Genomic DNA, 12857 nt, shown 5'->3' on the forward strand with positions numbered 1-12857 from the left:
GCCAGTCGTCTGCACGAACATTTCAACTTTGCTCACCATTTGGCTGGCATGTCAACATTAATGTGAGTCTCGCCCTCATTCCCAGTACAAATCAAATCTGTATCCATTCTTTTGTCGGAAGTTTGATTATAAACCACTGCTGGGAGACACTGAAATCTTTATCTTCTATTGCAGTATAAAATTGTTTCTCTTCATGAAACTTGAATACCATTTTAGGGCTGGTTTGAAGCCTGCAACATCTAAACTTCTTCCTTGTTTCAAAGCAAAGATTTGGATAGATCCGCTAGAAACTGAGTACATTCTGGCAAATTCTTTTTTTTAAAAAAAATAATTTTTATTAAAGGTTTTCATAAAATATCAATAACTAAATGAGAAAAAAAAGAACCCAACAGGATTAAGTACAAAACACAATCTAGAAAAGCAACCCCCCATATCCCTCCCCTCTCTACATAAATAATAAATTAACATTAGCACCCCGACTTAACACCCCAGTGTATACGCCCCCTCAGACCCTTCAGTGTAAATAACAAAAACGATAATAAACTACACCCCCCACCCCCCCCGAGCTGCTGCTGCTGCCATTGACCAATGTCTATCGTTCTGCCAAAAAGTCTAAGAACGGTTGCCACTGCCTAGCCACCGCCTAAAGAACCCTTGTAACGACCCTCTCAAGGCAAATTTCACCCTCCAATTTAATGAACCCTGCCATATCGCTGATCCAGGATTCCACGCTTGGGGGCCTCACATCTTTCCACTGAAGGAGAACCCTTCGCCGGGCTACCAGGGACGCAAAGGCCAGAATATCGGCCTCTTTCGCCTCCTGCACTCCCGGCTCCTCTGCCACCCCAAATATTGCGAGCCCCCAGCCTGGTTTGACCCTGGATCCTACCACCCTCGACACCGTCCTTGCTACGCCCTTCCAAAATTCCTCCAGCGCTGGGCATGCCCACAACATATGGGTGTGATTTGCTGGGCTCCCTGAGCACCTAACACCTGTCCTCACCCCCAAAACACCGGCTCATTCTTGTCCTGGTCATGTGTGCCCTGTGCAGCACCTTAAACTGTATGAGGCTGAGCCTCGCGCACGATGAGGAAGAGGCCACCCTCCCCAGGGCATCTGCCCACGTCCCTTCCTCGATTTCCTTTCCCAACTCCTCCTCCCACTGACCTTTTACCTTCACCACCGAGTGGTTCCCCTGTATTGGGGTCCACGCCGAGGCCCCAACTTCCCCCCTATGCCGCCTCCACTGCCCCCAAATTTTGAGGGCAGCCACCACCATCGGGCTCGTGGTATACCTCCTTGGAGGGAGCGGCAGCGGTGCCGTTGGCAGCGCCCCGCAGACTCGTACCCACACAAGACGCCGTCTCCAGCCTCTTCCATGCAGTCCCCTCCCCCTCCATCACCCACTTGCGCACCATCGTCGCATTGGCGGCCCAGTAGTACCCACCGAGGTTGGGCAGCATCTATCTCTACTCCGCTCCAGGAACATCCTTCTCACCCTCGGAGTCCCTCGTGTCCACACAAACCCCATTATACTCCTGTTAACCCGCCTGAAAAAAGCCTTTGGGATAAACACTGGGAGGCACTGGAACAGGAACAAAAACCTTGGGAGCACCGTCATTTTGATTGACTGCACCCTACCCGCCAAGGACCGCGGCAACGCGTCCCACCTATTGAACTCCTCCTCCATTTGCTCCACCAGCCTTGTAAAGTTAAGCCTATGCAGGGCCCCCCAGCTCCCTGGCCACCTGGACTCCCAAATACTTGAAGCTCCTCTCTGCCCTTTTTAGTGGGAGCTCGCCAATCCCCCTCTCCTGGTCCCCTGGATGAACTACGAACAGCTCGCTCTTCCCCATATTGTGCTTGTACCCCGAAAAGTCCCCGAATTCCCCATGAATCCTCATTACCTCCGGCATTCCTCCCACCGGGTTCGCCACATACAGCAGCAGGTCGTCCGCATAAAGCGACACCCTATAACTCCTCCCCACCCCGCACCAACCCCCTCCAGTTCCTTGACTCCCTCAGTGCCATAGCCAGGGGTTCAATCGCCAGTGCGAAGAGCAGGGGGGACAGGGGACACCCCTGTCTCGTCCCTCGGTGCAACCGAAAGTACTCGGACCTCTTGTTTGTGGCCACACTCGCCATCGGGACCTCATACAACAGCCTAACCCACCTGACAAACCCCACCCCAAACCCGAACCTCTTCAGCACCTCCCACAGGTACCCCCACTCTACCCTATCGAAGGCTTTCTCAGCGTCCATCGCCACCACTATCTCCGCTTCCCCCTCCCTCGCCGGCATTATGATGACGTTCAAAAGCCTCCGCACATTCGCGTTCAACTGTCTCCCCTTCACAAACCCCGTCTGGTCTTCATGGATGATCTGCGGCACTCAATCCTCGTGGCTAAGACCTTCGCCAGCACCTTGGCATCTACATTTAGCAAGGAAATCGGTCTGTAAGACCCACATTGCAGGGGATCCTTGGCCCGCTTCAGGATCAAGGAGACCAGTGCCCGGGACATCGTCGGGGGCAAAGCCCCCCCCCCGCCGCCTCATTAAAGGTCCTGACTAACAGCGGGCCCAATAGGTCCATATATTTTTAATAGAATTCGACCGGGAAACCGTCTGGCCCCGGTGCCGTCTCCGCCTGCATGCTTCCTATCCCTTTGATCAGCTCCTCCAGCCCAATCGGGGCCCCCAGTCCCGCCACCAGTATCTCTTCCACCTTTGGAAACCTCAATTGGTCCAGGACGCGGCCCATCCCTCCCTCCTCCCGTGGGGGCTCGGATCGGTCCAATTCCTCGTAAAAGTCCCTGAAGACCCCATTGATGCCAACCCCACCCCGCACCACACTCCCTCCCCTGTCCTTAACTCCCCCAATCTCCTTGGCTGCGTCCCGCGCCCGAAGCTGATGCGCCAGCATCCGGCTTGCCTTTTCCCCATACTCTTAGATCGCCCCCTGGGCCTTCCTCCACTGCACCTCCACCTTCCTGGTGGTCACCAGGTCGAATTCGGCCTGGAGGCTATGCCTCTTCCTCAACAATCCTTCCTCAAGCTCCTCCGCATACCTCCTGTCTACCCACACCATCTCTCCCACCAGCCTCTCCCTCTCCCTCCGCTCCTTGTGGGCCCTAATGGAGATCAGCTCTCCCCTCACCATCGCCTTCAGTGCCTCCCATACCATCCCCATTCGGACCTCCCCGTTGTCGTTGGTCTCCAAGTACCTCTCTATACTTCCTCGGACCCGCTCGCTCACCTCCTCTTCCGCCAACAGACCCACCTCCAAGCGCCACAGCAGGCGCTGGTCCCTCTCCTCCCCCATCTCCAAGTCCACCCAATGCGTGGTGTGGTCCAAAATAGCTATTGCCGAATACTCAGTATCCTCTACTCTCGCTATCAGCGCCCTACTCAAAATGAACAAGTCGATCCGGGAATAAGCCTTATGGACATGTGAGAAGAATGAAAATTCCCTAGCCCCCGGCCTTGCAAATCTCCAAGGGTCCACCCCTCCCCATCTGGTCCATAAACCCCCTCAGCATTCTAGCCGCCGCCGGCTTCCTACCCGTCCTAGACCTGGAGCGATCCAGTGCCGGATCCAGCATCGTGTTAAAGTCTCCCCCCATTATCAGGCCCCCCACTTCCAAGTCTGGGATCCGACCCAACATACGCCGCATAAAACCCGCATCGTCCCATTTCGGGGCATACACATTGACCAGTACCACCCTCTCTCCCTGCAACTTACCACTTACCATTATGTACCTACCGCCATTATCTGCCACAATGCTCGACGCCTCGAATGACACCTTCTTTCCCACCAAAATCGCCGCCCCTCGATTTTTGGCATCCAGCCCCGAGTGAAACACCTGACCTACCCACCCTTTCCTCAATCTTGCCTGGTCTGTCACCTTCAGGTGTGTGAACACACGGGCCCGCTTAACCGGCCCATTCAGTCCCCTTACATTCCAGGTTATCAGCCGGATCAGGGGGCTACCCGCCCCCTCCCCCGCCGACTAGCCTTGACCCCTCCTCGGCCAGCCACGCACCCCACACCCGGCCCGTTCCCCACAGCGGCATACCCCCGTCTCGACCCCCCCCACTCGCTCCAGCTCCACCTTGACCTTAGCAGCAGCAACTCTATCCCATCCTAGCTGATTGAGTCCCCCCATTGCACTTCCGCAAGTCAGCTGACTCCCGCCTCTCCTTCGACTCCTCCCATTGTGTGGCACACCCACCTCTCCCGTTCCCCATCCATAGGCTCTACCCCTCCCCCTTCCGTTCTCAGCGCGGGAAACAACCTTCGCTTCCCCGCCCCTCCAGCCTTCAGCGCAGGGCTTTCCACCTACCAGTCCCTGCCAACTCTGACGCAGCTCCTTTTACAGGCCCGGTCCCCTCCCCCGCGGGGCTCCATCTCACCACCGTCCACCCCCACTGTTCCGTTTACCTACCCCCCTCCAAGAGACCCCCCGATCAACCCAACCAAAACAGTGCCCAACCCGCCCCATCTACCCTCACCGACCCGAAAGAGAAAAACACAGAGAAAAAGAAACCCGGAGCAATGCAAAGGCCCCCCCCCCCCCCCCCCCCTCGAAAAAAAAAATACATAACATATCAACCGCAGTCCCCAATCGCCCATCCTGACCCTCAATCTGTGTCCAACTTCTCGGCCTGAACAAAGGCCCACTCCTCCTGGAGACTCAAAATAATGGTGCCGGTCCTTGTAGGTAACCCACAGTCGAGCCGGCTGCAACATGCCAAACTTCAGCCCCTTCCTGTGCAGGAGCGCCTTCGATTGATTGTACCCGGCCCTCTTCGCCACCTCCGCACTCCAGTCCTGATATATTCGAACCTCCGCGTTCTCCCACCTGCTGCTCTCCTCCTTCTTGGCCCACCTGAGCACACACTCCCGATCGACGAACCGATGGAACCTCACCAGCACCGCCTGCGGAGGCTCGTTAGCCTTGGGCGTCCTCGCCAGCACTCTACGGGCCCCTTCCAGCTCCAGGGGCCCCTGGAAGGACCCCGCTCCCATCAGTGAGTTCAACATGGTGACCACATAGGCCCCCACGTCCAGGAGGCCCAGAATCCGCAGATTCTTCCGCCTCGACCGATTCTCCATCTCGAACCGCTCCTGCCATTTCTTGTGGATCGCCTCATGCGCCTCCCCCTTTACCGCCAGGCCTAAGGTCTCGTCCTCATTGTCAGAGATCTTTTGTCGAGCGTCGCGGATCGCCACCTCCTGGGCCGTCTGTGTCTCCAGCAGCTTATCAATAGAAGCCTTCATCGGCTCCAGCAGGTCCGTTTTAATCTCTCTGAAGCAGCGCTGGATACCCTCCTGCTGCTCCTCCGCCCACTGCATCCACGCTGCCTGGTCTCCGCCCGCCGCCATTTTGTTCTTCCTCCCTCGCACCTTCTTCGGGTCCACCACCACCTTTTCTGTCGCCCCACTCCTAGTAGAAGCCATATACTGATGGGGAGCTGTTATAAACTCCTTCCCACACCGGGAAACGTCGAAAAAGTGCCGTTGGGGGCCCTGAAAAGAGCCTAAAAGTCCATTTGTGCGGGAGCCGCCGAATGTGCGACTTAGCTCTGCATAGCCGCAACCGGAAGTCCGGCAAATTCTTTTTAATCAACTTATTTTCTAACTGGCGACAGGCTAGGCTTTCCTCTGTACATTTCCTCTTTTAAAAAAAAAAATGTAAAGTATCCAGTTCCTTTTTCCCCCCAATTCCGGTGCAATTTAGCGTGGCCAGTTTGCCTACCCTGCCCATCTTTGGGTTGTGGGGGTGAGGTCCACGCAGACACTGGGAAAAGTGCAAACTACACACGGATAGTAACCTGAGGTCAGAATTGAACCCGCATCCCTGGCGCTGTGAGGCAGCAGTGCTAACCACCTGTACAAGGGCAATTCGGATGGGCAATCAATGCTGGCCTTGCCAGTGATGCCCACATCCCCTGGATGAATACATTTTTAAAAACTTGCCGTTTAACTTCAATTAGCTTAGCTTCTTTGCGAACCAATTCAAACACATTTAATTTCTGTCTGAAAACACATTATAAAAAAAAAAAAATAATATAAATTTTGACTACCCAATCAATTATTTTCCCAATTAAGGGGCAATCTAGCATGGCCAATATACATACACTGCACGTTTTGTGTTGTGGGGGTGAAACCCACGCAGACACTGGGAGAATATGCAAACTCCTCACAGACAGTGATCCGGGGCCGGGATCAAACCGGTCCGCAGCACCGTAGGCAGCAGCGCTAACCACTGTGCCACCGTGCCGCCCTTCTGAAAACTCATTTAGTGTTGCTGATAGCTGCATGAAAAAGTGAGAAAAGGCTATATTGAATCTTTTTAAACAATCTTCTACAGCTTCATGGTTTGTGGGCTCTTTTTGCTGCATATTAAATAAAAGTTGTACAATACCGATAAAATGCAGAAATCTTAAATATTCTTTATCTTGGTTAGCGTCACATCTTTACAGACAAAATCACTCCTGTAGACAATATGGCTGCTAGTAACAACCCATAATCAGTTTTGCTGTATATACGTAAACTTACAAATAACCACAAGAGGGTGCTTTACACTCCACCTTCCATAGTGGAAGAAGTTACAAGGGGCTTAATTTTACAAACCCTTGGCAGGCATAATTCCCACAAGGGAGGGGCATGTAAAATGGGTGGGCCCCATTCACCACCTTCCTGCCCACCCCGGAGCTCCTCATCATAGTATGAGGCCTGCCCACCATATTAAAACAAACAGTTATGGGTCAATTAAGCTGTTTAATCCATTCTATTGACCCTAATGCTACGCTGCTCAGACCAAATACGTTTAGTGTAGATAGGGCAGTAGCGGAATGTCTGATTTTTAACCAGAAATGATTACTGATGAGAAGGCTATTTTGGGGCTACCCTTTGCCGATCGCACGCACGCCCCCCCCCCCCCTCCCCAATAAAATTCAGCCCAATGTGGGATAACAATGGTGGCACAGTGCTGCCCGGGTTCGGTTCCGGCCCTGGGTGACTGCGGAGTTTGCACATTCTCCCCGTGTCGGCATGGGTTTTCTCCGGGTGCTCCGGTTTCCTCCATAGCTCAAAGAAGAGCAGGTTAGGTGGATTGACCATGCTAAATTGCCCCTTTGTGTCCCAAGGTGTGCAGGTTAGATGGGGTTACGGGGATAGGATGGGGTTGTGGGTCTAGGTAGGATGCTCTTTCAGAGAGTTGGTGTAAACTCAACGGGCTGAATGGCCTCCTTTTGCATTGTAGTGGTTCTGTGGTGTGTGAATCCTACACAATCTTAATACATTTCTTGTTTTCTCATTATCCACGAACCAAACTAAACTGATGGTATTCCAAAGAAGATAACTAATTTTCTGGTTCAAACTTTCAAAACCTCTGGCTACATACTGACCCATCGTGGAGGAGAGGTTTTCTCCAATAACTTTTGACTTTGACCTACAATTGAAATTTTCACATCATCAGACATGTTTGCCTAACTTGAATCTAAACTTTTTTCTGGCATGATTTGTGTTGGAGTAACTATTGCTGTCCTATGTATCCCAAATATCTGATTCACCAGAATCATGTGATTACATGGGAAGATGCTGTGGGAAGAGGATGAGGTGTTGAGTGTAATAGAGGAGTGGGCCAGGGTTTCATGAGGGGAAACGGTCCCTACAGAATGGTGAAAGGTGAGAGGAGAGGGTATTCAGTGGTGGGATTATGCTGGAGCTAGCGGAAATGGCAGAATACGGAGGCTGGTGGGGTGGAAAGGGCGGGCAAGGGGAGCCCTATCGTGGTTCTGGCCAGGAGGGGGAGCGGTGGGGGAAGAAGGGTGAGAAATGGTTTGGACATGATTGAGGGCTCTGTCGACCACCGTGGGAAGAATACTTGGCTGAGGAAAAATGCTAATTGTTCAATTAATCTGAAACCCCTCAATCCTCTTCAAATAGCCATCTTATCATAACAGCAGTTGCCTTCAAATTCTCCAAAACCTTTGAGCAGCCCTGGTCACACGATCACTGGCCATTTCCATGACTGCAAAGTACTTAAGAGCAGACAAAATCAAAGCCATCTCTGCATTCGAACTGCAGTTCAAGTGGTTACTTGAGGCTTTGGATTCAAATTAGTCATCAGTGGCTTATGGTTAGTTTTAATTTTGTAACTATTTCAATCACAATGACGTATTCACGCAGACAGTTAATCAGGAAGTTCCCTTTTAATTGGAAAATTACGGATCGCAAAATAAATTGTTGGGATGCACACCGATTGTAAGCTTTAAAAAGAAAAGTACAAAAAATGTTGAATTAATAATTTAAATAAACAAAAAATTACTCATTCAGGGCGAAGAAAGCTGTAGCAGTAATTGTGAACTTGGAATGCCAGCAAAAACATAGTTATGCTTCATTTCAAAGTGCAACGTTTTCAAGGATTTTTGCATCAAGTCGAAGACTAAGAATGGAGGTGTTCTCATCAATTTATTGATTTATAATTGATTGCATTATCAGGAGACTGCAGCAGCACAGCTTCTGGAATAGCTTACTATTACAAACCTTGGGCCAATGTATTTGATAATTAATCACCTTATTTAAACTGAAGTATTGTCATATGAATTAGTTTGATACTTAAATTTATTTATTTGCATGCCTCAAAGAAACTAGTCGTTGTACTGCCAGTTGCTTGTAGGAATGGGTATCGTCTAAGTATTTATTAGATTTGGCTTTAGGGGGGAATTTTTCATAGATGGGCGATAGACATTTTGGATCCATTAAAGCACTTGCTTATCCTCTGTTTTTAACAAATAACCTGTGCCCTCCATCTTTTTTCATGCTTTGGGGTACATACAATGTTTTTTTTAACCAAATGGTCAACCTGGCAACAGAACCACTGTCACTGTCAGCACCTTTTGCGCAAACCTCTTGATTCTTTCTGCTGATCGAAAATAAACTGGCCCCATGAGAAATAGTAAATTTGTGGCCTGTTTATGGGAGAGATTGGAGCAATGCATCACAAATCTTTTAATCGAGATTTGTTCTCTTAAAGTTTGGATAAGTATTTTTCTGCTTGATCATAACTATGTTATGTCTTTCTACTATGCAGTGTTCAAATTTTACATTACTTGCTCTTCCTACGTCTCCAACAAGTTGTAGTACTACTGCTGAATGAAAGCACTTGGTGTGGGCATATAGTTTTAAGGCAAAAAGCAAAATACTGTGAATATTGGAGATCTGAAATATGTTGAAAATACAGCTGAAAAACTCAGCAAATCGGGCATCATTTGTGGACAGAAAAAGTTATTTCTGTTCGATGACCTTTATTAGCTTTAAGATATTTATCAGCAGAAGCACGATGACAGCTGCACTTGTACCTACCGCGACCCTGAAATATAGAGCAAAACTATACACCATCACTGTGTCTATCGCGCTATAACATTTTTAAACTTCAATCACTTTCTTTAAATTTCAGTTTCATTTGATTTAATGATTACAAGCCATGGGCCCTCATTTGTTTGGTATATTTCAGGAAACAAGATACCAGTTACTTCAGCTTCGCCCTGCTCAGCGAGCCTCCTGGATTGGCTATGCTATTGCATACCACTTACTGGAAGATTATGACATGGCTTCTAAAATTCTAGAAGAATTCAGAAAGACTCAGCAGGTATGCTTCATGGCTGTAACATAGTTTGATAGAATTTGATCAATACTACCATGCAACTTTGATTCCCTTCCCTATCTTTTCTGATTATATTGTAGCCAGGAATATTAAGTGTCCATTCCTCTCCTTGTTGACGTCTCTCATAATCTCTTGTGCATGCATCTCACCAACCTTAATTACCATGATCTGTGTATGTACCCACATGCATTCCATATCCATCTTAATCTGCCTCCTGTTTCCCCATTGTTTGATCAATCATATTTTTGACCTGCACATATCTAATGCTGTTGTCTCTTCCAGTTCTCTGCATCTTGTATCTCCTCTCTAATAGTTTGTCCTGATACTCTACCCACGAGTTAATTTTCCTGCATAGAAATTTCTCTCAGCCCTGTTGCGATGCAAACGGTCCATCTAAAGATCCATAGTGCCCCAAAACTGATCCCAATGCCTCAGGAATCCAAATCCTTCCCTCCATAATTTTTCCAGCCACAGTTTCACGTGCTCCCGTACACATTAACATGTGATAAAAGGGATAATCCGGAAGTACTACCGTGGAGATTCTACTCTTTAATTTCCTCCCTAGCTGCTGAATTTGTATTACATTAGACCTTACCTACCTTCTTTGTGGTTTCCAATATTGACCATGACCTCTGGCTATTCTGCTTCCCATCTAGAATGTTCTGGGTGCATTTCATGGTTTCCTTTACCCTGACATCAGAGAGGCATCACTCAAGCTGTACTTATATTGGCAGTATTTGGAATACCTGTCTGTTCCCCAGACTATCCAGTCCCCAATGACTAAACTTCATTATGCAATCATTTGAGCACGATCTGCAGGTTTGAAGGCAGATTCAAAGTAATCGCATAACTCTGTTGGCGGTCTTTGCACAGAATCAATTAAGTTCCTGAGGTATTTTCAATGGTTCTTTATAGTGCAAAAGACAAGGCAGAAGCATTCACAACCCTCTTCAGCTTGAACTGCTGAGTGGATGGTGCATTTCGGCCTCTTGAGGCCTCCAGCATCACAGGTGGCAATCTTTCGGCCAATTTCTTTCTTGTCATATGCTCTCAAGAAATGTGTGACGGCATTGGATATAGCACTGGTTGCTGACAGCATCCTGGCAGTAGTACTGAAGACTTGTGCTCCAAAAGTATTCATGCTCCCCAGCCAAACTGCTCCAGCGAAATTTCAACACTGACAATGTAGAAATTTGTCCAGGTGTATCCTGTCCATATAAAGCAGAAAAAGTCCCAATCGAACCAGTAACACTCCATCAGCCTATACCCAATCATCAGCAAAGTGATGCAAGATCCTGTTGATACTCCTATCAATTGGCACTTAACAACAACTTGCTCACTGATGCACAGTTTGCCAGAGCCATTCTGCTCCATATCTCATTACAGCCTTTGTCCAACCATGAACAAAAGAGTTGAATTCTAGGAGTGAGACGACAATGATGCATTTGACTGATTGTAGCATCAAGGAGCCCTAGAAAAATTGACGTCAGTGGGATATGGGAAAAACTTTCCACTCACTGGTGTGTTATCTAACATGAAGATGATTGGGGAAGATGGTTCCCCAGGGTAGTATCCTAGGTCTAGCCATCTTCAGCTGCTTCGTCAATGACCTTCCCTCCATCGTAGAATCAAAATTAAGGATGTTCACTGATAAATGCACAGCTTTTGTAAAATATGGGAATTCTCAAATACTGAAGCAATCTTTGTCCATATACAGCAAGACTGGACAACATTCAGACTTGGGCTGAAAGCTGACTAGTAACATTTGGGTCAAACAAGTGTGAGGTAATGACCATCTACAACAAAGATCTAACCATTTCCCCTTGATGTTCAACAACATTACCATCACTGAATCTCCCACCATAAGCAGCCTGACAGTTAGCATTGACCAGGACCAGCCATACATGAACAGGTCAGAGGCTGGAAATTCTGCCATGAGCAACTCTGCTCTTAACACCCCAAAGCCTGTTCACCATCTACAAGGCACAAATCAGGAGTGAATTGGACTACTCCACTTGACTGAGAACAGGTCTAACAACGTTCAAGCTCGATGTTGTCCAGGACAAAGCCCACTTCATCCATCACTAGCACATGGTGGCCGCAGTGTGTACCATATACAAGATGCACTGAAGCAACATGCCAAGCCTCCTTTTTAACAGCACCTTTCAAACCATGACCTCCACCACCTAGGACAAGGGCAGCACATGTATGAGAACACCATCACCTGCAGGTTCTTCTCCAAGCCTGACACTATCCTAACTTGGAACTATATGACTGTTTCTGCACCATCACGAGGTTTAAATCCTGGATCTCCCTTGCTGACAGCACCATGGGTGCACCTACAACAAATTAACTGCAGTGGTTTGAAATGATGACGTACCACTACCTTTTTCCGTGGAATTAGGGATGGATAACAAATGCTGACCGTGGTAGCGATGCTCAAATCCCATGAAAGAAGATAAAAACCCTTAATGATCCACTTTTGCCAATGCTACTGCAGTGGTCTACTTGTTGATTGTCTTTGATCTGATAACTGATTTTGTTTCCCTTAATTGTTTCTCCTTGTCTGTGAATTATATTCTTAAATTTGGAAAAGAGAAGTCTAATTTCAGATCCATTTTAAAGAGAGGTCTTTCCATATATCTGGTTATGCTGTACTGGTTTTAACCCTTGGGACATGGCTTCTTTAAGCTCCAGAATGCCTTCCTTGCCGAATAGAATCACCAAGTCAATGTTTTCTGATTCTTCACCATTTTTGTAAAGAATAGCTCTCAAAATTAGCAATGAGCATTAAATATCTTCTGTACTGACACCACCAGTCCCATGAAGATTGTTAATTTTCCTGTAAATCATTATTTTCCTGTATTGTGACAGTGACTGAATGACAAAAGTACTGAATTTGATGTAAAAGTGTATTGAGATGTTGCTCATGAAAGGCGTTCTATTAATAGAAGTCTTCCTTTTTTTTATTTTTTAAAATAAATTTAGAGTACTCAATTATTTTTTCCAATTAAGGGGCAATTTAGCGTGGCCAATCCGCCTATCCTGTACGTCTTTGGGTTGTGGGGGTGAAACTCACGCAGACACGGGGAGAACGTGCAAACTCACACGGACAGTGACCTAGGGCCGGGATTTGAACCCAGGTCCTCAGCGCCGTAGGCAGCAATGCTAACCACTGTGCC

General features: G+C 48.2%; 1 protein-coding gene across 1 annotated transcript in view; it reads left to right on the forward strand.

The window, feature by feature from the left end:
* Positions 1-12857, forward strand: part of naa15a (N-alpha-acetyltransferase 15, NatA auxiliary subunit a) — a 138240-nt gene that overhangs the window by 49285 nt on the left and 76098 nt on the right. The window contains exon 5 of the mRNA XM_072495593.1: positions 9526-9660. Coding sequence (XP_072351694.1) covers positions 9526-9660 — 135 coding nt within the window. The remainder of the gene's footprint in view (positions 1-9525; positions 9661-12857) is intronic.

This window comes from Scyliorhinus torazame, chromosome 3 (assembly GCF_047496885.1).
Source record: "Scyliorhinus torazame isolate Kashiwa2021f chromosome 3, sScyTor2.1, whole genome shotgun sequence".
NCBI classification, from domain to species: Eukaryota; Metazoa; Chordata; class Chondrichthyes; order Carcharhiniformes; family Scyliorhinidae; genus Scyliorhinus; species Scyliorhinus torazame.